The sequence below is a fragment of the Emydura macquarii genome, unplaced genomic scaffold (genome assembly GCF_026122565.2).
Source record: "Emydura macquarii macquarii isolate MOO-44397 ecotype Brisbane River unplaced genomic scaffold, CSIRO-AGI_Emac_v2 contig_2768, whole genome shotgun sequence".
Lineage (NCBI taxonomy): Eukaryota > Metazoa > Chordata > Testudines > Chelidae > Emydura > Emydura macquarii.
Window position 1 is genome coordinate 1,313,450 of NW_027132905.1, and position 23,136 is coordinate 1,336,585.

The 23,136-nt window shown below is 43.8% G+C and overlaps 1 protein-coding gene across 3 annotated transcripts in view; it reads right to left on the bottom strand.

The window, feature by feature from the left end:
* Positions 1 to 240: 240 nt before the first annotated feature.
* SGCD (sarcoglycan delta) overlaps positions 241 to 23,136 on the bottom strand; it is a 425,473-nt gene continuing 402,577 nt past the window's right edge. For all 3 annotated transcript variants that reach the window (XM_067566452.1, XM_067566450.1, XM_067566451.1), the window contains exons 8-9: positions 4,034 to 4,157; positions 241 to 2,026 (exon numbers count right to left, since the gene is read on the bottom strand). In XM_067566452.1, coding sequence (XP_067422553.1) covers positions 1,853 to 2,026; positions 4,034 to 4,157 — 298 coding nt within the window. In that variant the 3' untranslated portion in view covers positions 241 to 1,852. The remainder of the gene's footprint in view (positions 2,027 to 4,033; positions 4,158 to 23,136) is intronic.

The following is a 23,136-nucleotide window of genomic DNA, read 5'->3' on the forward strand; positions in this document are numbered from 1 at the left end:
AGAAAGTGACTCATATAGAAATTGGCCAAACTGTCTCCTAACATTTTGAGTTGTTATATTTAATCTTGAAAATTGTTTGGGTGAGAGCAACTTACCTTCAATGTCACTAGAGGTATGCCCAGGTTTGAGTATTTGTATATGGGTAACATTTTCAAAAGCACTTAAGTGACTTAGCAACCCAGGTCTCAATGAAAGTTCATGGGACTTGGGCACTTTTGAAAAATGTACCCTGTATGTTTTGCACAGGCTTCTTAAATGCCTGGGGGAGCCATTGACAGAGTCGAAACTGAGTAACTATGAGATTTACACACTTCTCATGGTATTTCCATTTTTGGATAATGGAAATAGTGTGACAAGACCAGATCCCACATTATTCCTTCCCCATAAATGACTTGAGGAAAAAAACCCACCCATGAAAACCAGACTCAACTACTGAGTTATTTGGGGTCATGTTCAAGACGACCCATAACCCAAAGCCTTACTTTTCCATCATCTCACTTCATCATAATCTTTATAAAACATTTACAAAATTTCTGTTTCATAATCGGCATCTCTGATAGTTGCAATCTCCATAAAATGTGAGTGGCCTCAGACTGCCCTCCCTGTTAAAAAAAAATCCTGCAGAGAATTTGGAAACGCTTCTCTTTTGTGTGTGAGTTTCACTGTCTCTCAGCCAGGCTCCTGGCCAAATCTTACACGTTCTCAGCTTTGCCAGATGTGCATGTGTGTGAGGGGGGTGGTTGATTTTAAAAGCAGAATTATCCCAGACTCGGAGAGTGTATAATGGAACACTCTAGGGTGAACCAGAACACCTGATGGCTGTATAGATCCAGTATTTTTGTGTTTGCAGCCATTTTTCTTTTTCTTTTTTTTTTATTAATTAAAGCATTTTTTTGTTATTAGGGGATGTGGCATTCACACAGTTAGTTTTCCTGTTGATGCAAAGTAATGTAATACAATGTCAATTCTGCAAGCAGGGATTGCTAATGTATATCCCAGGAAAACAAACAGAATTAGCTTTAATTTGATTTTGCTTCCAGTCGCAGCGATCTGCACATAGCTGTCAAATTCCCCTCACCCTTTATACCCCTATCTGCCAAGGAGGACTGGAAGGGGCTCCCTTCAGAGCCCATCAAATGTCGTGCCTTTACTGGCTGTGTGTGTCACAGTTGAATGATGCAAGCCATTCTCCACCTTCTCTGTGCCAGATCCAGGACCACTTATGTCAATGGGAGTTTTGCCATTTACTCTGCTAAGAGCAGGATCGGGGCTTCTATTTCCTGCTTTCAAAGGCTAAGTGGGAGACCTGCCCTGGGAATCAAACTGAGTTTTCCTGGAGGGCAGTGTAGAGTCTCCCAGCTAGGCCTCGGTCAGCTTGGCCAGGTGTCTTGGCGTTCCCTAGGCCTTTTGCTCTGCCTTGCTGGGTCATTCTGCTGCCACTGATTTTAATGGTGCAAAAATGATCAGAGATGTTTCTCTCCTTTTGCATGATGCTAGGAGTGCGTCAGTCTGTTTGCTTAATTAGACGTCGTTTTCCCATTGCTATGAGGAGATGGTGAGTAACAAGGGTGGGACCATTCGAATATATTAATACAGTAGGGTCCATGGCGTAGTGGGTCCAATTGAACAGAATGTAACAGGGTCACCCGGGAATTCATTGTACTGAAACATTGTTTTACACCGAGGATATATATATATTTTTATATATATATTTATATATTCACACACGCGCACACACACAAAAAAGTCTTTGATAGGCTTTCTGTGTTCTAGTAAAAATAGTTGGCAGCTGCTATCTTTGAGGCCAGAACAGGGCCTTTGAGCTGCCCACAATGCCTGGTGCGACCGTCCCTCAAGAGCAGATGCTTGCGTTTATCTGGCAGGTGGAGCTGGCTCCTGCCTGAGACAGGAATAACTTCCCGTTGGAACAGACGCACAGCTCGTAGATTTTTTGCCTGGATCCTGCAGAGGAGTGGGATGCTAGAGGCAATCTAGGTAGTTTGATATTTGCAGCATTCAGCGTAATCTGAAGGGAGGTTGGAGACGCGGGGGGAAAGAGAGAGAGAATTAGTGACGAGCTGTAATCATTAATTGCTATATTAAAAACTTTTACTGGAAAACTAAGATGCTCACAATAGAACTTTTCATGAAAATGGGTTCAGGGTGGAAGCAGGTGTGGTTATGCATTTTTCTAAATGGACCTGTCTTCACAGTTTGTTTCCCAGCACTCTTTGTGTGTTTATCCATTGGCCATGTCTTGTAATTCTCTGGGACAGGCCTGTCTATGGGTTACTCGCTTGTACAGTGTCTCGTGCTGTGTGGCCCTGATAGCTACTACTGCAGTATAAATAAATAAGAATGATTGCTAACAGAGACAGGTGTACAGTATCTGTGTGTGTGTGTGTATTACAAAAAAAATCCAAAACACCACACTCCCCTGCACACGCTTTCCCCCCTGTGGAGAGGATGAGAGAACAAACACGTGACAGATGTGAGTCACTTTGCTTAACGCTCAGCTGGAAGGTGCTCAGATGCTGCAGCGGCGAGCACAGTAGAAGAACCTATACAGAACGGAGCAGGGTACTGAGTGATGTCTGACCATGTCAGGGCCCATCCTGCAGTCGGACCACCGTGAGGACGGGGTCCCCTCCAGGAGGGTCTGATTCCAGAATTGAGACTTTCAATGCAGTGGACAAGATGTGCTGATGTATAAATTTTAAAAGCAAACAGATGTTACATGCATTGAGCCAACAAGTTGTTAGGCCTAATTACACCTGTGTAACTCCATGGATGGAGTTCAAGGGTGTTACACCAGTGCGAGACAAGATTCGGGACTGGTTGCTTTAAGAATTCTGGGTTTGCACCTTTGTAAAAATACCGCCTTCTTTAGCAAGAACTGGGCACATCATGCCAAAAATCCCTATTAAAATGATGTTTTAGCCATGGAACACTAGAACCCATTCAGCTGGGTCTTTCCACTGATTTAAATGGGCTTTGGAACTGGTCCCCAATGGTTTCTACAATTATCCATTTGTGTTTTGCTTGATTGTTGGGGAATGAAGAGGATTGTGCATGGATATTGCTAGCCCCAGCACAATTAGTTCACAGTCTGTGTGATAGGTTTAACTCAGGACCCATCTTGCTTTTTGTGGGTCTGTGGCACGGTTTTTACTAGAGGTGAGCAAATTATTTTTTTCAGTTTGGAGGTGGAACCAAAAAATTTGAAGAAAAAAAAATCCTTTTGGGTTGACTCGAAATGGAATATTTTTGGGGTTTACAGACATGAATAACTGAAAAAAATGCAAAATTTTCAGGTGATTTTTTTTTTACCTTTTTTTTTATTTCAAAATGAAAAGTTGAAATGTTTCATTTAGAAAATGTTTAAACTAAATGGTCCAGCTTTAAACAAAAATGTCCTTGGGCCAAAACTATTCGCCAAGTTTGACCTGAATTTGCAGTTTCAATTTATCCAAAACTGTGTTTTTTTGGAAAATAAATTATTAAACTGAAAAATTTCACCCAACTCTAGGTTTTTACCCATTTTTCAACTTTTTTCTTCCTTTTGGTAGTTAACTGATGTAGCTGTCCTGTAACTTTCGCTGACACTCTTCCCTCAAAAATCAAAACAGCCACTTAGAAAAGCTTTGCACATCTATACAGGCGAATTAAGCTCTTCTCATTGCAAAATTCATGATCTAAGATTTTATGATGTTAGCCAAGTAAATCTCATTTTCAAGTGATGACCAAACAGAGAATTTAGGAGTATTGTCCAATTTTACAGCTGCATAAATCTCCTCGTACAACAGATGCTATTATCCAAGCACTTTAAAAATAATGAATCATCTGTGCATTCTCCATGGATGGACTCTAGCTTGCATACAATGTGTTCAATCACTGCTATCACATCTGGCCCAGCCTCCCCCTTGTTTTTAAACCACTGTGTCAAAGGTGGTTGGTTGCTAAGTGGATCAGGCAGTTATAAATCTGCAGGTGGTGTTTGGTTTTGCTTTAGGGTTTGTTTTCCATTTCCTACCTCTCCATCTTTTGATTCCAATCTCAGCTCCGTCCTGCATGTGGCTTCCATGTTGCCAGCCTCTGCGTTGATTTCGATTCCCTTCGGAGCCTCCATCACTAAAGAGCGTGTAGGTGACTCAAGTCTGTAACACAGTCAAGATTGGATTGTATCACCAGCTGGCCACTGATGGTAAATCTGAGGTTTCTTCTCAGACAGCCTGATTCCCCAATGCCTTGCACTTTAGGTACTCATTGAGGGCCGAATCCAAAATCCACTCGGGTTAGTGGTAAGACTCTATGTACAAAGTGGGTATAAAACTTTACCACTCTAATCTGGTAGCATTTCACACCTACTTTGCCCAGATATAGATGAAGGAACAAGGTGCAAGGCACTGGAAACTCAGCCCCACAGGATGATCAGTCTGCTCACTCTTCTCATGTGCAAATTCAGGTGTCTGTTAAGCAATCAATACCATAACTTGGGCAGATTAGCGAAATATTATGATAGTAAGACTTATCACTTACATAGCGCTTTGCATCTTCAAATCACTGTACAAGCATGAACAAGCTAATCCTCATGACACCTCTGTGTGTTCCTCTGTGTGACACAGCCCAAGTTATGAGTCTACCTATTTATTTCTTCCTTTTCATCAGCGGTTCTCAACTTTCCTTCACCCAGGACGCCAAATCTGTAGTGTTTGTGGAGAATCCATTTAATTCACCTGGAGTTTCTAGCTGGGACCCAACAAAATTCCCCCGTCAGGAAGCAGAGACAGCAGGAGGAGGGGAAAAGGGGTTTACTTCTCTGCTCTGAGTGGGTCTTAGTATCTATAGAATTTTTCTGAATTTTTGTTTGTTTGTTCTCAACCTCTGAGGTGCAAACCTAACCTGGTCTCCTCTCATGACTCACCTGTGCTTAGCACCGACAGACTGATCAACATGGCCATGAATTCAAGCTGAGGCCACTGCTAATCATTCTCTTTTTGCCACTGAATTACACTTTGCATAGGAGAAGAGCTGTTGGTATTATCTAGAGCTGTTTGGGACCTGATTTTTTTTTTCTTCCATGCAAAACCATTAGATGAAAATGAATGTTGAAGACTTTAGTGGTGGCTTTTCCAAGCAAACGACGACGGTAACTTCCTTGTGGTAAAAATAAATTAAACTGGCCTTAGAGAGCTGAGCTAATGTGGGGATGAAATCATTCCAGTAAGCTCCAGCCACGTGGCTAGTCAACTTCCTCCTCCTATCGTAATTTTCTTGGCTGTCTTGGCTGTCTCAATATATTTGTCCATCTGCTAATCTCGTGGCTGTTCCGCCCACGGAGAAATAAATCATACGCATGCAAAATAGAACGCAGAGACTACACAGAGCATGGTTGTAGCAGCAACAGTCAATGCCTGCCCTCCAGACTAACCACCTCCCAGCTCATGAAACCAAAAAACAATCCTGGACAGAACCAAACAAGGGAAGGTGCAGAATAACTTCCCAAGGAAACCTGCCAGGTGACAAGCCACATTCTCCTTTCAATGCACACAGGCAGGCCCCACCGCCACAAAAGCTAGTTAAACATACCCATTGAGATGGCAAACAACTAACAGAAAGTGTGCCTGGGAATGAAAACCCGTAGGGAAAGTTCAGCTGTTCAGAGCTAGGAAGAGATTAAAGGTTGTTTGTCAAAACCCCACAGGGATGGGGCAATCGATGAAAACTCCTGCAGGTTCAGATGCGTTCTCATCTCAAAAGGGGGTGGAGGGTTTAGCTCCCTTGCACAGTGGGTCCAGGGAATACACGTCAGTCTTGCACCGTGCTCCAGGCTCTCTGGAGAAATGTGGGTGGGGCCCCTCTGCTACGCCTTGGTCTGCCAGGTTTCCCCTGGCAGTATGGATTCACTAAGGCTCTGTCGCCACTGATGCCAAGGTGTATTTTTCACTATAAAAGCCTAATGCTTACTGTTGGATATCTAGGTGAGGTCAGCACTATCCCTGGCCAACCTAGACCTGTGCCTAGTTTCTCGCAGTAGAACAAACGCGTTTTGTCTGAACGGTGTCTACACTGGGCTAGCTACAGTAGAAATACACCTGTTTTGTCAGACACGCCATAGCTTAAGACATCTTATTGCTCTTCATTTCACCTGCATCCCCAAGAGGGTGTGAAGGCACAGACGTTAATACCAGGAGAAAGCAACACCACTAGGCTGTTCCCTGGCTATGCTTCACCCCAAAACTCTGTGGCGCCCCCCAAGAAGCATTGCTGTTAACTAGAAGAAGCTTGCATGGGATGGGATGCGGAAAAACAGCTGCTACTTCCTCCCATCAGGCTGGGCTGCTTTTCCAGGGGTATTTCTACTCATGCTCCCCACTCTGCTGCACTAAGACAGTTGCTATGGGTATGTTTATACTACAATTAAACCCCTGTGGCTGGCCCGGCTCAGCTGACTCAGGCTTGCAGACATTCAGGCTCAGTGTGGAGTTGGGCTCTGGGCTCCCAGGTGGGGGGAGGTTCCCAGAGCCCAGGCTGCAGCCCGAACCTGAACGTCTACCATTCAATTAAACAGCCGTCCTGGCCCAGCCATGGGTATTTAATTGCAGTGTGGACAACCCTGTGTCCTCTTAATCCTAAGTAGCAACAGCGATCATTTTGTTCCAGCTGTGGTGTTAACTGATACATCCATTTGACTTTTTTTTTTAAAATCATACTTAAGCCGAAGATTTTTGAGAAGCTTCACTCTATGTAAATGAATGCGAGTGATGTACTTACAAACTGTAGCTCTTTCAGTGAAACAAAGACTGTGTTTAACGAATACACATTTGTATTTATATTCTGGTCTCGGGGTCCGACTTGTCTGCACACCCATTTGACGCAGGTGTGACTCCACTGCCCTCAGATAGGGTGAGTGGACGACCCAATATTAGGGGCTTTGTTTTATATGTCTTACATCCCCTCCCCCCCAAAAAGTGTCCTGATTTTTCACAGTTGCTATCTGGTCACTCTATCTTCAGAGGACTTTCTCCTGCTGTACGCTGATGGAAGCGGGAAAAGAATCAGCCTAATAAAACTTCCTTGGCATTTGAGACGCTCAGGATTGCAGGAGGTTTATGGTATTATTTATTTTAGATCTCCTACATGAATCCCGCAGACACCTCTCTTTAAACCAGCAGCTGAAAATCTATGCAAAGCTGAGCAATGCAGTTGAAGATTTACGCCCAAGGAGAGGGGTCTGAGTAGTATTTACAGAATACTTTCATTTGAAGCAAGTGTTTAAGACATACTGCTTTTCTCTGAGTTAAAACCTTCGTCAGTCTTCCTGAGCAGAACCAATTTGGCGGCTAATAATGAAAGGGAATGATTTAGCGATGAGCGGATCATTCATTCAGAAATCACCGTTAGTTTTCCAATGTGGCCCTGTGGAGTTTTCAGTAAGACGCACACCTGCCTGTCTGTGGGTAAGTCCTGCACTGATAGCAGTAGCAGGGTGACACTGAGAGAGACAGTGGTTCTCAACCAATTTCCCACTATGGACCGCAGCCAGCACTACCTGCATGGCCCTGAGGATGTCACCTGGGCCACAGGTTGAGAACCACTGCACTAGGGGCACGGCTACCCTAGAGAGTTCACAGTGGCGCACCAATGCCGCTCTCCCGTTGGCTTCACTCCTCCAGACCCCACAAGAGGCAGTAGCTATGTTGGCAGGAGAAGCCCTCCCGCTGTGTACTGTGCACACCAGTGCTCATGTTGGTGTAACTTATGTCACTCAGAGGGGTGGCTTATTCACACCCCTGAGTGACATAAGTTATGTCGACATACGCTGTAGTGTAGACAGCCCAGATCGTTTCGTTGTTTTCTCTTGCTCTTAAGATTTCCATCCCCGTGGCTGGCAGTTAAGCCCTGTATTTCCCCCCCCCCCCCTTTTTTTGTTTTTGTGATTAGGACTCGTGAGGGCCTGATTCTGAGCCTACTTACACCAGTGTGAAGTAGGAGTAACTTCATGGATGTTAATGCCCATATCCTGGTGTAGAAGCCAGATCAGAAGCAGGCCTGGAGACTCTTCTTTCCCCAGACACCACTCACTGGAGCTGCTTCGGCCCTAAAGCATACGTGCCTAAGGCGCAACCCCGTGCCCATTCCATAAGCCCTCGCGCCAAGGGGTCTCTGTAAATCCCACAAAGGACCGTTTGCATCTGTATTGTGCCTAAATACTTCAAACAGTCCGGCCCGTAGTCTCAGTGCCTTGGTTCCTCACTTACAGCACGTCCCTGCCTCATAGGGATGTGGCGAGGATAAATATAGTAACAACGTGATGCGCTCGGACGCTACAGAAGGGCCAGGAAAGTGCCATGGACAGAAGATGGGTGTGTGGACACACTGATCTTTCTGCAAACAGCTGTTACCCTAATGAGAAATACTGCCGAGGTCTTGTTATGCAGAAACTGAGTATACTCTGCCTGGATAGCTATGCACGCTAGCCCGTATGTAGGTGAACTCCATCCTTCTCTGTCTCACTCACGCTTAATAGGCAGCGCTAAATGTGCTACTTAAACCCCTTCATTCAAATTTATCTCTGAGATGTCCCGGCATTAACAATGAGCAGGTGGTGACAGCTGTGCATCTCTCAGCAAAGCCGTCGTACGTGGGCTCTGGAAACTCTGTGCAGCCAGGAATCAGTGAGAGAACAAAGCTTTAAACACTACCCCACGGCTTGCTTTAAAACTCTAGCCGTAATTGACTGGAGATTGGCATATCAGTTTGTTCTGTAGTTCCAATGAAATCCATTCTCCTGGAGTGATCATGGCTTATCCCGATGTCTTGTTTTAATTTCCTTCATCATAAGCAGCCACATTAATCACTTCAGCAGTTTAGATCTTATTTTCTCCCTATATGCCCCCGCTCCTCCTCCCTCATCGCCTACAGAATGAAGTGTTGCTGTCCTTACTGTTAAGAGTGACCTTCTGAATTCGGTCAGCAGGAAGGATTTGTTGCTGATGCTAAAGCTTCTAATGCACTGGGTGCTACTCCCTAAAAGAATGGTGGATGTAAATAGCGCATGAGAAAATGTCCTGGGACAGGGGCAGGGGACGCTGGATGAAAACAGCGCCCGTGAGTCGCTGACAGGGCTAGGGAAAGGTACTGATGAGCACTCGGAGACACGGACTCCCCGTTCCTGCGGAGATGAGGACACTCTGGTCTGGCATGTCCCAGGCCAACATGAATCTCAGGAGTGCAACGCCGCACCTACAGCCCCATTCCCCCCCCCCCAGTGCCACAGAAGCCCCCCACAGATGTGCAGAGGGGGCAGAGCAGGAAATCGTCCAGAAAGATAATGGAGATAATGGGAGCTTCATTTTACTAGGCCTCTCCCTTCATCTTCTGAGGGAGCTTCTGGGGTACTCGGCAGTGGGGAGAGCCTAGCTCCTGTAGAAACAGAGCTGTCATAGTGGATGGGGGGGATCCAGGAAGCATTGGGAGGACTTGGCATGAAATTGGAATGAATTTTAGGGAATACATGGTGGTTAAGGGGCAACCCCCGGCTCATTCTGTGAGCCCTCTCCCCACAAGAAATGAACCAGCAGAGGCAGCATGGGTAGGGACTCGGTTTTCTGTTCTCCACGTGGGATTTTCTGCACAGGGAACAATCCCAGCTCTCTATATGGAAGGAGGATTAATTTACTCTTAATAGATCATCGGCATATGGCATAGCTACATGAGTTAATTTAATTTCATTGAGAAACCTGTGGATTGAGACTAGACCAGGCATTACTGAAGCAGTGGGCCATTATTTCTAATGGCACTAATTACTTTTTACAGTAGCCTTCTGACCTGCTCTAAGATTTCATGGTGGGCATAAAATTAGCCACTGTTAATGTTGTACTTGCTTGTGTCTCATACAATTGGTAAATTGTGCTGGCAGATAAATGCAGAGCTGCATCAATTTGCCAGCAAGGAAGCAGTAGTTTAGGATGAGAATTTCTCTGGTTTTGATTCCTTTGTTCTACTAAAATCAATGGGCTTGCCCACGCATAGTGACTTGTATCTGTGATGCCATTATTTATGAGCTATCTTCCAAAGGCCCGATATTTTTCCCCTAAAAGAAAACACAATAAGATTTTTCCCATTAATTAGAAGGTCATTAGCTTTGACTGAATTACCAAGAAACCTCTGTTTAATTTCAGCTTCCAGAAGGCCCCATCTATTTTAAAAAAAAATTGTGTTCATGTTTCAGCTCTGCTGGGTAGCGGCACAGCACTGGTAAAAGTATCCCTGCTGAGGAATGGGGGTGGGGAGGTCAAGGCTGCATCTCTTCTAGGGGACAACCTATGACTGCCTGTGAGGAAGATGTCACAGACTCTTTTTGATGGAGTTTGCACTTTATTTTTGCAGCAGAAGCGAGGCGAGGCGCACATTTTACACACCTCGCTCCACACTTCTTGCGAGCACGGAAAAAGCAGCCGGTTCAATCAAAAAACCTCATGTCAACGGACCCTAACCGCGTCACTTCCTTGGCTTCCCCCTCTGGCTGTCTAGTAGTGCATCTGCACTGGTGATTGGTAAAAATGAAACAAACTGAAAATACAACAAATATTTGTGATGGGGAGAGAGAAGAGATCCCAAACAACGTGTGTGGGGACAGAGAGTGGGGAGAGTAGGGGATCTTGGGACTGGAAAGGGAGGTTTTAATGCTATCAGAGGGTCTGTAGAAGGGAAGAAATGCTAGCAACATCTTATCCCTAATCATGATATTGTGACTTCCAGTTCATGTGATTTACAGTACTCAGCACAACACAAATGCAGTAAGTATTTTACAAGCTCACAGCAGACACCATGGCTGCTAATAAAAGTATTTATCAATGTTGCTTTTTGCATGGCATTGATATAAATCTTGTTTTCAATTACTAAAGAAATAAGAGGGTTACTTACCAGTAACTGCTGTTCTTCGAGATGTGTTGCTCATGTCCATTCCATTCCATTACAGGTGTGTGCACGGCTATCGGAACGTTTTTCCCCTTAGCAGACCCTGTAGGGTCGGCTTCGGCACCCCCTGGAGCCCCACGCACATGCCGCGGTATATGAGGCGCTGCCGGCCCTACGCCCCCTCAGTCTCTTCTTTCCGCCAACTCTGGCGGCGGGGACGAGGGGGGTGGGTTATGGAATGGACATGAGCAACACATCTCGAAGAACAGCAGTTACTGGTAAGTAAGTCTCTTTTCTTCTTCGAGTGCTTGCTCACGTCCATTCCATTACAGGTGACTAACAAGCAAAACCTCAGAGGTGGGCCGGAGTTACCGATGAGCTGCCTGCCGCACCGCTCTGCCAAAGCCTGCATCTTCCTGCGCCTGCCGGACAAAGACGTAGTCTGATGACCAGGTGGCGGCTCTGCAGAAGTCCTGCACGGGCACTCTTGCTAGGAAGGCCGCAGACAAAGCTTGAGCTCTGGTTGAGTGCGCTGTGATGGTTCCCGGAAGTGGCACCTTCGCCTGCTCGTAGCAGAACTTGATGCAGGAAGTTATCCACGAGGAGATGCGCTGGGCGGCGATGGGTGAGCCTTTCACCCGGTCAGCCACTGCAACAAAGAGCTGTGTCGATCTCCGGAACGGTTTCTTGCACTCGATGTAGAAGGCCAGGGCCCGTCTTACGTCTAGCGTGTGCCACTTTCTCTCCTCCTCTGAACCGTGCCGTTTGGGGAAAAACATGAAACTCCCTGACCACTGCAGGAGGAAAGCATCGGAGATTGACCCAGCCTCTCGGCCACGGAGAGAGCAGAAATGTGGGCACTTTTTGTTCCGTGCTGACACGAATAAGTCTACCTGGGAGAGCCCCACCTCCGGAAGATCATAGACGCCACCTCTGGGTGTAGTGAAAGAAGGAACTTAGGGCCGGCAGTGCCTCATATACTGCGGCATGTGAGCGGGGCTCCAGGGGGCACCGAAGCTGGCCCTACGGGGTCTGCTAAGGGGAAAAAAGTTCCGGTAACCGTGCATGGAGGCGTGCACACATCTATAATGGAATGGACATGAACAAGCACTGAAAGAAGCAGCATCAATTACTTTATGAATGGGGACGTCCGACTGTAATTTCATTCAGTGGAGATAAATCTTATATGTGCAACTACATTAATTACTGACGTAAACAAAGATAATATATCTTTGCTTTCATCCATATTATTGTAACATACTCTTCCTGTTTGAAGGCATTAATCACCATTCAATTTCCAAGGGTTGTGCTGCAAATCCGTTATGCAAGTGACAACTCAGATGCAGCTGCATTCTGAAGCAGGTTATTATGTACTGTTGACGAAAGCTATATGCAATTCTTAGGATAATTTGTAGAGGAGACTGCACATGAAAATTCTTTCAGCTGTAATCTGCCATCCTTGGCTAATTTCTAGGACAAACCCAGTGAATGTTGCTAGTTTACCTCTCAGTACATGCCAAAGGCTACATGTTTAATTATATTTGCTTGGAAGCATCAATATTGTGGTGCCTATTTAAACCAAGGATAAGTTCAGCTCAGACTGGGGAGGCTGCAAAAACTCTGCTTCTTCTGTCCTTGGACAGTGCAGAAACTAAAGAAATTTTGTACCAAATTGAGCCAACAGAAAGGGACCAGGAACTGATCAAGTCACATGAATCTGTTCATGTGCTGAAAATTACACATGTGCTGAGGTGCTTTGAGAATTGGGGGCCTGCTTGGGTGGGAAATTAAAATAATTTGGATAATTAAAAATGTTGTCGCTTGTAAATCAAGAAAGTAAGTAAATAGTTTAAAGTGCTGTGCGATACATACAGATGTGGCTTGAAAAGATGGCCTGTTTAAATGGATGGGCAGGGATTACAGAGTGACTGATTTTTTTTTTTTAATGTAAGGATGACGACAATTCCACACCTTCTCTGCCCAGTGCAATGTTTGCACGTTGCTCCTGTTCAGAATCTGTCCTGCGCCTGATGGACCTAAGCAGAGAGTTGTTTCAAAGATTAGTTCTATCCTGTGGTGCTGAATCTTTCAGCCTTAATTGATAAAGCTCTCACCTCCATATGTTGCACTGCATTTTCATCAGAAATATTGGGAAGCCTTTATTGAACAGGCTCCAACTGGAGCAGTGAGAGGCGGCTGACGCGCAAGGCCCAAAACCTCAGCGGGTGTTGACTTTAATTCAGCTATGCCACTTTACACCAGCTAAGGATCCGGCCCCAAGTCTTTATCGGCTGCTAACATAGCAGTTTTGAGGACAGAGATAGATGATTAAAAATACCATAGCAATCCCACACAGGACTGAGGGGAAGGCTTAGCGAGTAGAACCTGTACCAGGTTGTAAGTCACAGAAGGTACTGCCCGGCTGAAGGTTAAAGCACTGTAAGAGGAATGCCTAACAGCTGGGAATGGAAGTGTGGACTTTTGGCACACGTAGAGTTGACGGCGCTAACTGACACTGACACGTAGCGAGTACAGTAAGAGCTGCCAACTAAAGCGCAGCAGTGTCGCTGACACCGCTGCAAAGACGTTCAGAGCCTGCAGGTGTTTTGATTATAATTCCTTATCGTCAAATGTCTCTAACTTGGCCTAACATTGTACTCCAGGCCAAAATTTGTCATGTAAGGGTCTCTTGTGCGTGTGCTAATCAGAAGGCTTGATACTCTGAACTGCTCTGCACCCTCAGCTCCCACTGACTTCAGTTATTTGTGGTCTTACAGTAGCAAAATAATGGAGTCGGTATTTTCCCATATGCCCTTAGAATCACACACTGTACCTGCTATATTAGCTTACCAAGGACTTATTTTGGTTAAGGGTCAGTGACTACTTCCTGTTCAGCTTATCTACTGCACCTTGTTACCTTAATCTGTTAGTACAATTTAAAAATATATATATTTTCCTCTTTCTGAGGGGTGAGTGCGTTGATTTCTCACAATAAGAAAATCCTTGTATTGAATGTTACATCGACCCAATAGCCCAATCCGAAATATCATCTTCGAAACAAAGACTGGGCTTGTGTCAGTTGCTAATCAAACTCGGAAAGCTTTTCACTGAAAAGCACACATGGGAAGAGACCATTTCAGCCTGAATTCGGGAAGACACTGCTGTGACTAGGTATTATTTTGCTGGGAAGTTGTCAAGCGAGGAAGGAAAGAGAGGATACATTCTAGCTCTGTTATGTCCCCACTGACCCCTCTTGCTGTGTCATTCACAACAAGCTGTATCCCGATGGATGCAGGAGAGATGAGCACATCACAAGGGTTACTGCAGACTCAATGGGGTGGCAGCCCATTTCATACTAGCTATGAGAAATGATAATGGGGGTGAGGAGGATAGCACTAAATAGCAGCCGCCATGGACGTGGGCTCGTCCTTATAGAAACTGGGTGAAATTCACCCTTGTGTAGAGGCACAACACAAAGATTATGTGCGACTGAAGTCCTATTTTGAGACTGGGTCTTTTCAAATGGGCTTCAGGGAGATGGTTGCCCAAAACCCATTGACTTTAAACCAGTTCTAGTATCTAATTCCCTTGGGCTCCTTGGAAAAGCCTCATTGGAGTGCTTAAAATGGGACCCATGTGAGTTTGTGTGAGTGTTGTGTAGGGGTGAACTGCACTCCTTACCCCTCATTATAGGTGAATTGCGGTGACAGAGCCATCTGTGTCAGGATGGTCCTGGGTATATCATGCAGAATATCGTGGTTTTAACTTTGAAAGCACCTCCACATTATAGCTAAGGACTGGCCTACTGGGCCAACCTACAACTGCTTTACTACTTTCTAGTCTCTCTCCTCTCTCCCCCTCTCCGTAGTAGAACACGACATGATACATCTTCCCTGTTTGTTTTACTGCTCCCTGGTTGAATGAGCCAAGTAATCTTGCCAAACAGACTAGAATTTTGTTATTCATAGCGTTGTTTGTGCTCAAGGTAACACAGTAGAGCTGGGAGAAATTTTTCCAGGCAGAATTTGTGTTTGCCAAAAAGGTGCAGCTTTGGGTCAAATGAAACAATCAGGAAATTCAGGTCGAGTTGGGGACATAGTTTTGGGTGGGGGGAAAAGATCCACATGAAATGTTTCCACTTTTCATTTTGGAAATACATTTGGTTTCGGAACTTCCATCAGTGTTGTTTATAAAACACTGGAAAAAAAAAAACAAAAAAAAAAAACCTTCTCAAAATCAAAACTTTGTTGACATTTCGTTTTGACAAAAAATTGAAACATTTTTTGTTTCAGATCACACACAAATTATTTCCCCCCCCGATTTTTTGGTTTGGCCACTAGATAGAAAAATCAGTTATTCGCACAGCTCTAACCCAAATTATCCAAGCCGTTCAAAGTATTGAATTAAATATTAGGTGTGTACTGCTTTGCAAACCCAGCAGCCATTATCAAAAACAGTTTACACGCAGACTTCAGCATCAGAACTGTTTTATCAGGAGAGGGAATGGTGACCCAAATAACCAGGTTCTCTTTCATTCTTTTTGAAACCAACCATGGATTTTTAACTGCCATTTGGACAGACACAAAGGAGGAGGTAGCTGTATCTTTTATACTACCTCACCCACCTTGTCTGACAGAGGAGGGTCATTTAGGTTAAAATTTCATGTGGATGATACAGAACAGTGGTTTTCAACCTTTTTACATTTGTGGACCCTGAACAAATTTCGACTGGAGGCGTGGACCACTTTGGAAATCTTAGACATAGTCTGCGGACCCCCATGGGCCCAGGGACCACAAGTTGAAAACCAGTGATATAGAATTTCAAAGTATGGTATAATATAATTTCTGGACAGTGTTGCACTTTTCATTTTCTTCTGTTAGTGTTCCTTTTAAGGAGATGGCAATTAATAAGAAATCACTAACAAAAAGCAAAGAGATACCCAAACCAGAAAAGAGAAAATATACTTCTGAAAGTTCAAGAATTTTAGGATGCAAAACCATTACAGAAAAGGGTGTGTGTGGTTTGTATGTTTGGTGGTGATATCCATATTGTCAATTGGTTAACTTGATTTGAAGAGCTTATTTATCATGAAAAAATGCCTACAATCTGACGGCTATTTCTGAAAATGCACTTTCAGACCTTACAACACGAGGATACACCTGTGGTATATCCATTCATTGCATAGTCAATTTATAATAAATACATTGAATTCAATCTGTCTGAACGATCTTACTGATTTTGTCCTTAGATTTTTGCCCCCTCTCCGCCTTTAATTAACTTCATTAATGAGACAAGCATCATCTGATATCACAAACGACCAGGCGTTTTGGTTGAGTCCTGTAGTTTATTTCATGCAACTTAACAATTTAACCTTCATTTTCGTGATTTGCTAAATGTCAATTTTTACACTTCACTGGACCTTTTCTGAAGCTTGTCAACAGTAAAACTGTAGGAGTGAAGTCACATTTTTACCTCTGATCAGAAGTGTATCGAGACCATAATATCTTTTCAGTTACTTTTCATTTTTATTCAGATGAAAACGCCATTTGCTATCCACACTAGACTTGCGCTTGGCAGAATTCTATTTCTCTTTTTTCCTTGTTTTGACAGATAATATAGATGTCTATTTTTAAGCATTTTTTCAATTTTTATCTACGTAAATTTTCAGTGGCAGGAAATTATCGGGGAGAGGGGTCAGACAATTATTTAATAACAGCAGATGTTGAGTCTCAAAAAAGTTCAAGTTTTGTAACTGTTAAAACACAAATTGTCACCATCACGTCAAAATATACAAATTAAATATGCTTAAATCAAACTCAAATAAGTTCTCAAGCAGCATGTTTCTTACTTTGCCCATATGTACATTTTGATTATTATAGATAGAAATCTTTTCTTGTCGGTTTGCATGTGTTTGATTAAACCATCGTTTACCAACATTTACTGATAAAATTCTAACCCTCACTAAACTGCACAAAGGGTAAATATGCAATCAGTTCTATAACTTAAAGGACACAGTTTTCATTTTTATATGGAAGAAAATGCCATTTGCTATCCATACTATACTTCACAAAGGGGTTACATGGGTGTAATTGTAGTTAGAATTAAGCTAAAAATCCATTTTATAAAACAAACGTGCTAAAGAAATGGATTTTTTTTAAATGATATAAGAAGATTGAGATCTATTTGACTGGCCAAGTGAATTAGTCCATTAAATTGCTTAGCAGTGTCATTGTTAAGTATCTTCCAATTACACATGCAGGTTTTATGAAGGCATATTCAAACAGAGAATCTGATAAAATGTAAAACAATTCAATGTTGAAAATAGTAGCTCATAGCTAGGGAAATCACAAATGGTTTTTTCTAATCATCAACTGAGTTAAACATTGCCAGTTCTTCTCAGACAGTAACATTATTGTGTTTGTCTTTCACACAGGGAGTTACTGTGGAAATAGGGACAGACACAGAGAAAAATCAAGTGGCAAAATGAGGTGGAAAATGCAGCAGAGAAGAAAACAGAGGGATTGTGAGGATAAATTGAACCAGCAGAAGGTAGGAAAAAACAGGTATTCAGGGCACCCCAATAAGACTAGCCTAGCTTTTTAGGGCTTTTGACTTCCTAGTTCATAGTTGTAGCTTCTCTGTAGCTAGAAACCCTGTTGTGCTCGTTTTTATTTTTACATGCAATCACTCGAGTATACCTTGTGTTTTTTAAAGTATAAGAAAATCTATTCTCCAGTTCCAATCACTTCTGATAATGTAAAAAACATTGTGTAATGTTCAACAATTCCTCTCGCTCCGTGTGGTTCCCCCATCCCTCCCTACTCAAACACAGCTCTTTTTTGTTTCTAAAGAACTCCATTGAGTGATTTCTCAGTGGGTAGTGGAGCAATGCAATTAGAGCAGCTAATGGAGGGGGTGGGGGTCACACGGAGGTGACATAAAATGAATTAAAAAAATGGAACTGGTTTCAGTAAGTTCCAACATCTCTCAGTAAGAGAAGCACAATTGCCAGAATGGGGATTTAGCTGGCTTTTCATTTTATTTGTATTTAAAAAACAAACCACATAAAGAAGGATGTTCATGTAGTTAAGGGACCGGCAATCTGAATTTAATTTCCAGTCCCACCACAGATTCCCTGCGTGACTGTGGGCACATTGATTAAGCTCTCTCTGTCTTGCTGCCCAGTCTGTAAAATGGGGACAAAAAGGCTTCCTTTCTCCTACCCTTTGTCTTGTCTTGAATGACGTGGTGTGTATCTATTATATATTTACCCATGTCACAATACAACCGAATGATTTGGCACCAGTCTCTGCTTGCTAGAAGACGGGGAAGATGTTGGTCAGGGGGGAGGCAGACTACTTTTGTGATGCTTCCATCCTGGCTTCAAGCCCTAGCGCTGTCAACGACTCATTTTCATGAGCAGAGAGACGTGACCCAAAAGAAAAAAAAATAAATCATCTAAAGCCTGCTAGGTGCCAGTTGGGCACAGAGGTGGGGTGCTGGTTTAGTCACAGCCCAATATACTTTCCACAGCGCTCATGACCTTCCTCTGCAGTGGACATTGCTCACCACCTACATCCTTCAACGGCACGGATGCATACTGGGACAGTAGAATCCAATCAGATTCTAAGAAGAGTCAGTAAGAGCCAGTTTGTGATTTATACTCTGTGTTGAGGGAGGCAGGAAATGCTGTAGTGCTCTGAGTCCCAAGAGGCATTCTACCCCACTCAGGCCGAATTTTACATGGGGTCTGGAGGGGTGCACCGTGGGGTGGGAACCACCTTGTAGATGGTTGCTGGTCACAGCTGCAATATGCCACAAGAAAACTTAACTAGCGTTGTAGTTAGAACCAGTCAGAAAACAGATTTTCCATCTGGTGAAAAACTGAGAGGTTTGTTGTTGTTGTTGTTGGTTTGTTTTTGTTTTTTTGGGGGGGGGAAGGGGGAGGAAGGAAAGGAAAGGAAGGGAGGGAAACTGTTCCGAATCAGGAAGAAAAGACAACATTTAATTTTTTTTCCCCCCACAAAGCAAAATTCCAAAATAATTCATCTGGGGTCAGTTGAAATGTTTTATTTCAACAAATTCAAAACATTTCATTTTGTTTTCAACCCTCTTTAATTTGGTTTAAATAAAATAAACTTTGTGTTGAAATGAAAAGCTGAAACTTTTCATTCAGAAAATGTTGACAGGGGACATTTTCAAAACCCTTTTCCAACTTTTTTCTTAACAAAATGTCCAGATTCGCAGGATTTCACAAAAACATTCAGAGGTGGAATGAGTCTGACCACAAGCAAACAGTACTGGCTACTGATCGTCTACAAAGGAACCCATATAGATCTTATACAAATTCTATTATGCTAAGTCTTTCTGCAGAAGGTTTCTCTAGGAACAGTGCAGTGCTAGAAACCAATTAACTCCAATCCTGTCTTCGTTCTCTGAACCACTCTACAATGGATAATGAACTTCTCCAACACGGCTGAATCACAAATTTTCTCAGTGTTTCCTTTCATTTTTTGGGATTAGGCTCCAATGTTTCCAAATGCCTAAACAAAACTTTTAAAGTGCTACCAGCATCACTTTATGGGCCTAGATTTGGCTGCTGTTTACAAAGTTAAAAAATATACATATTATATCAGGGAGTGTTTAGAGCTCTATTCCCAAAACTGCTGTTTGTTGCTGTCTTTCCAGTCTGCCCACACATTATTTTCTTGGAAGGGGTCTAGTTCCTGACTTTGACATTTAGCCATGCAAACAGGTGTTAGCAAAAGTTCTAGAAGCCACTTCAGCATATGTTCTGAGTACTGAATTATGGATCATGAAGGAAACAGGTAAAAGCCTTCGATTTCCTTTAAATAGCATATCATATTTTCAAAGTACATTTTTCTCTACTCAGCAGCCTGTCTTGACTGAGCATTGCAGAGGCACTCACATTGATTTCTTAGTGTAAGAGCTTGAAAAGTCACAGGGTCAGGACTCTTGTAGGTAGAGTGCTAATTTTACGCATTTCTTTGCTAGCTAAATGCAAGCCGTCGGTCTAGGTCACTCGCTTGACCTACACTTGGCATTTTTCATGATTACAATGTAACAGCAGGTCTAAAAATCTTTCATCTGTGTTAACAGTTCTTTTCCATGACCCGTCATAGAAGGACCATCATGTTACTGCATTACATGGAAGAGATTGCCTTAGATAATCACAAACTTCACTAAAAAACTAAAACTGAAGCTGCAGTCAGAATGCAACGCCTGTCATGAAGACAGTAGAACAGTTTTACATTGGACTAAGGGCCAGATTTTCAAAGGTATTTAGGAAACTAAAGACAGAGGTAGGCGCATAGTGGATTTTCAAAAGTACCTACGTGAGTTAGGAGCCCCGCTTTCACTGATTCCAATTCTAATTTGCTCGGTGCTTCTGAAAATGCTAGGTGGGCTATCTGTATCTGTAGTTGCCTAAGCCCCTATGGATTTCTGTCCCTAACTGGTTATGTGATGAGCAACAGGGCTTTCTCACACCCTAAACTGTTCAGGCTTATCAGTACCAGTTCCCACCCCCAGCTAAATGAACGTTTTGAATGTTCTCTCAGGGAGAAATTCACCACTGTGCAGAGGGCCAGTACAAAGCCTCAAAACAGGGAGTAGGTGATTCCCATGAGGTGCCTATTCCTTGTGCTCTACAAAGGGGGGGAATTTCTCCCTTTATGCAAAGTTCTTACCCCACAGTTTTTCCATACATAGATGTATTCTGGATGGTGCTATTTCAGCTGAGGGTAGTAGTTTGCATGGCGTCCCCTTTAATTAAAGGGAAAGAAGCACTCCACTGCGAGATGGCAGAAGAGTTTAGCAGGCAGCTTTGCAAACAGGCTGGCTGGGCGGCAGCAATTCCCTGAGGCATCTCATAATCCAATCCTGAGCATCATAACCAGAAGACAGCATTCCAGCATCTGCTGGGTAGAGATTTGGAATAACATCAGAGGCTCTCGTAAGATGCTCGAGTGACGACCTGGCATTCTTTCCCCTTGCGAACTGTGAGGGCTTCAGAACTGAAATATTTTTTGTTGTGAAAACTTGGCTGCCACTCTGAAGTTCTCCTGTCAATGCAATGTCCACATGCTGTATTTTCTGATGGTGGTCAGAGACACAGCTGTGTTTGTCATACAGTTTAGAACCATATTCTGAAACATCTGAGATAACCCCAATGTCTGGTTTTAGCATATCTTCGGTCTGTTGTTTTGTCCTAATGAATTTAGTTCTCATGTAAGAAACAAGATTTAACTGCACAAGAGAAGGAAGCTCTTTTATCTACAGACTTTGAGAATGAGAAATCCCTGGTTGGAATTATTACTCCAGCCCACTGGATATTGTTGTGTAGCCTTCGTTTCTACCCTCCTGTGACCCAGAACCCACTGGTGCCAACGGACAGAGGACATAAGGGGGGCCTAGGGATTTACAGGATCCCCTGGGTCTGATATCTACATAATAGTTAGCCAAAGGGTGGCATGTAAGGTCTCTATTGAGAGCTCATTGCCCGCTGGTCTTCACCATAATTGCAAAATGTATGTAAGCATGTAATTTAAAATGTAATTTAAATGTATGAACTTTAAAGATTTTGCAATCTCTCCAGCCAACGTACAAGAATGGTTTGAACCGAGCAGGAAGAAGCTGCTAAAGACAGGTTGTCAAAAGAACTGGCAGGTTTAAAAAGGAACACTTTCTCAAGAAGGGAGAGAGTTGTTAGTGGGAGAACCGGAGTGAGGCACATGACACCCAGCCGGGGGTGTCTGAAGAATTTAGGTGGGCCTAGGTTACTATCGGGGATGGCAAGATAGATATGCATGTAGACCGTTGTTTGTTTTACAATCCTTTCTCTTTAAAGGCTTTGTATTTACTGTTAAAATTAAACATTTAAGAAGGCTGATTGTACACTTACTGTCACAGACTCCTGAAGGGAAGAACCGTAAGTGCCTGGACTCAGTTGGACTTGCTGGCTGAGATACAGGGTACTGTAGCCCAGGCCCTGGCCTGAGAGTGGGAATCATAGGATTCCACCAGGAGAAAGGGAAAGGTATGAGGCCTGACCACTGAGGGGATGCTCAGAGGGAGGATGGAGGTGCAGTTAGCCCTGTGATTTTGATGTCCAGTTTGTGTTGTTCTTACCACCTATTGGGTTGTGGTTATGGGAGTAAGAGTCAGTGGCTCTAAAATAACAAATGCAAAAAAACCGAAAAAGCGGTTGAGTTAAATTTGCATGCTGGTAGGCTGAGTGCATGTTAGAGTAGCTCAGAATATTTATCTCTGAGAAATAGGAATGACTCAACAGTGCTAATAGCTACCGGTATGTCTCTGAGTGATTTCCCTTGTAGCAGAGGGTGGCATGCTAGTGGGCTGTGTGTACCCATGATGCTTATTTGCATTCTATAGCTTCACTGCCTATATGGCTATCAATACCCATAGACCATGGAATGTAACTTTTCCATTGTCCAATCTATCAATTCTTGTAGATCACTCAAAGCTACCTCGCTACATACTATGCTGTCACTGTCTCCCCGGGAGTATCAGAGTCTGAAATTGAAAAGATGGCATGTCACAGGGGTTGCTCTCATTTCCTCCACCAGAATGAAACGGTGACCACTCAGACAATCAGTGATGCTGGAATAGTCACCAGCTTTAAGTGTACCGACTATTTCACTTGACTCTCACGCTGCTCAAAGTCTCCCATTCACAGACATCAAACTCATCAGATGTTGGTATTTCTAGCCAAGTTAATTAGCAACTGCCCAGCTGACGGGCCACCCACCACCCGCAGCAGCACCGCGACTCTAATCTCAACCTGGTGTGGGGTGGCCCCGGAGAGCGGGGAAGCGAGCCCACCCTCCACTCCTCCTGCAGCAGCCACTCCTGTCCCAAGAGGCTGGGCCCGGCTGCCCGCTCTTGGCATATGGGGTTGCAGCGCCATTCAGGTTTGGCCCGGCTGCCTTTCTGTCATGAGAGAGGGGCAGCTGGGCCAAAGTTGAGATGGGGGCCTTTGTGAAAGTGCCCCCACTGCGCATTGGTTAAGCTAGGCCTGATTTCTGTGGGTGCAGTCGCTTTCGTGGACCTCCGGCTAAAGCCATCGCTGATCCTAATGTAGCTCACCTCCTCTCTCTTCCTTGATCAAAACCATCTCCATCCCTTCACTCAGAAAGATGTCATCGTTTCTCTCCTCACTGAGTGACGATC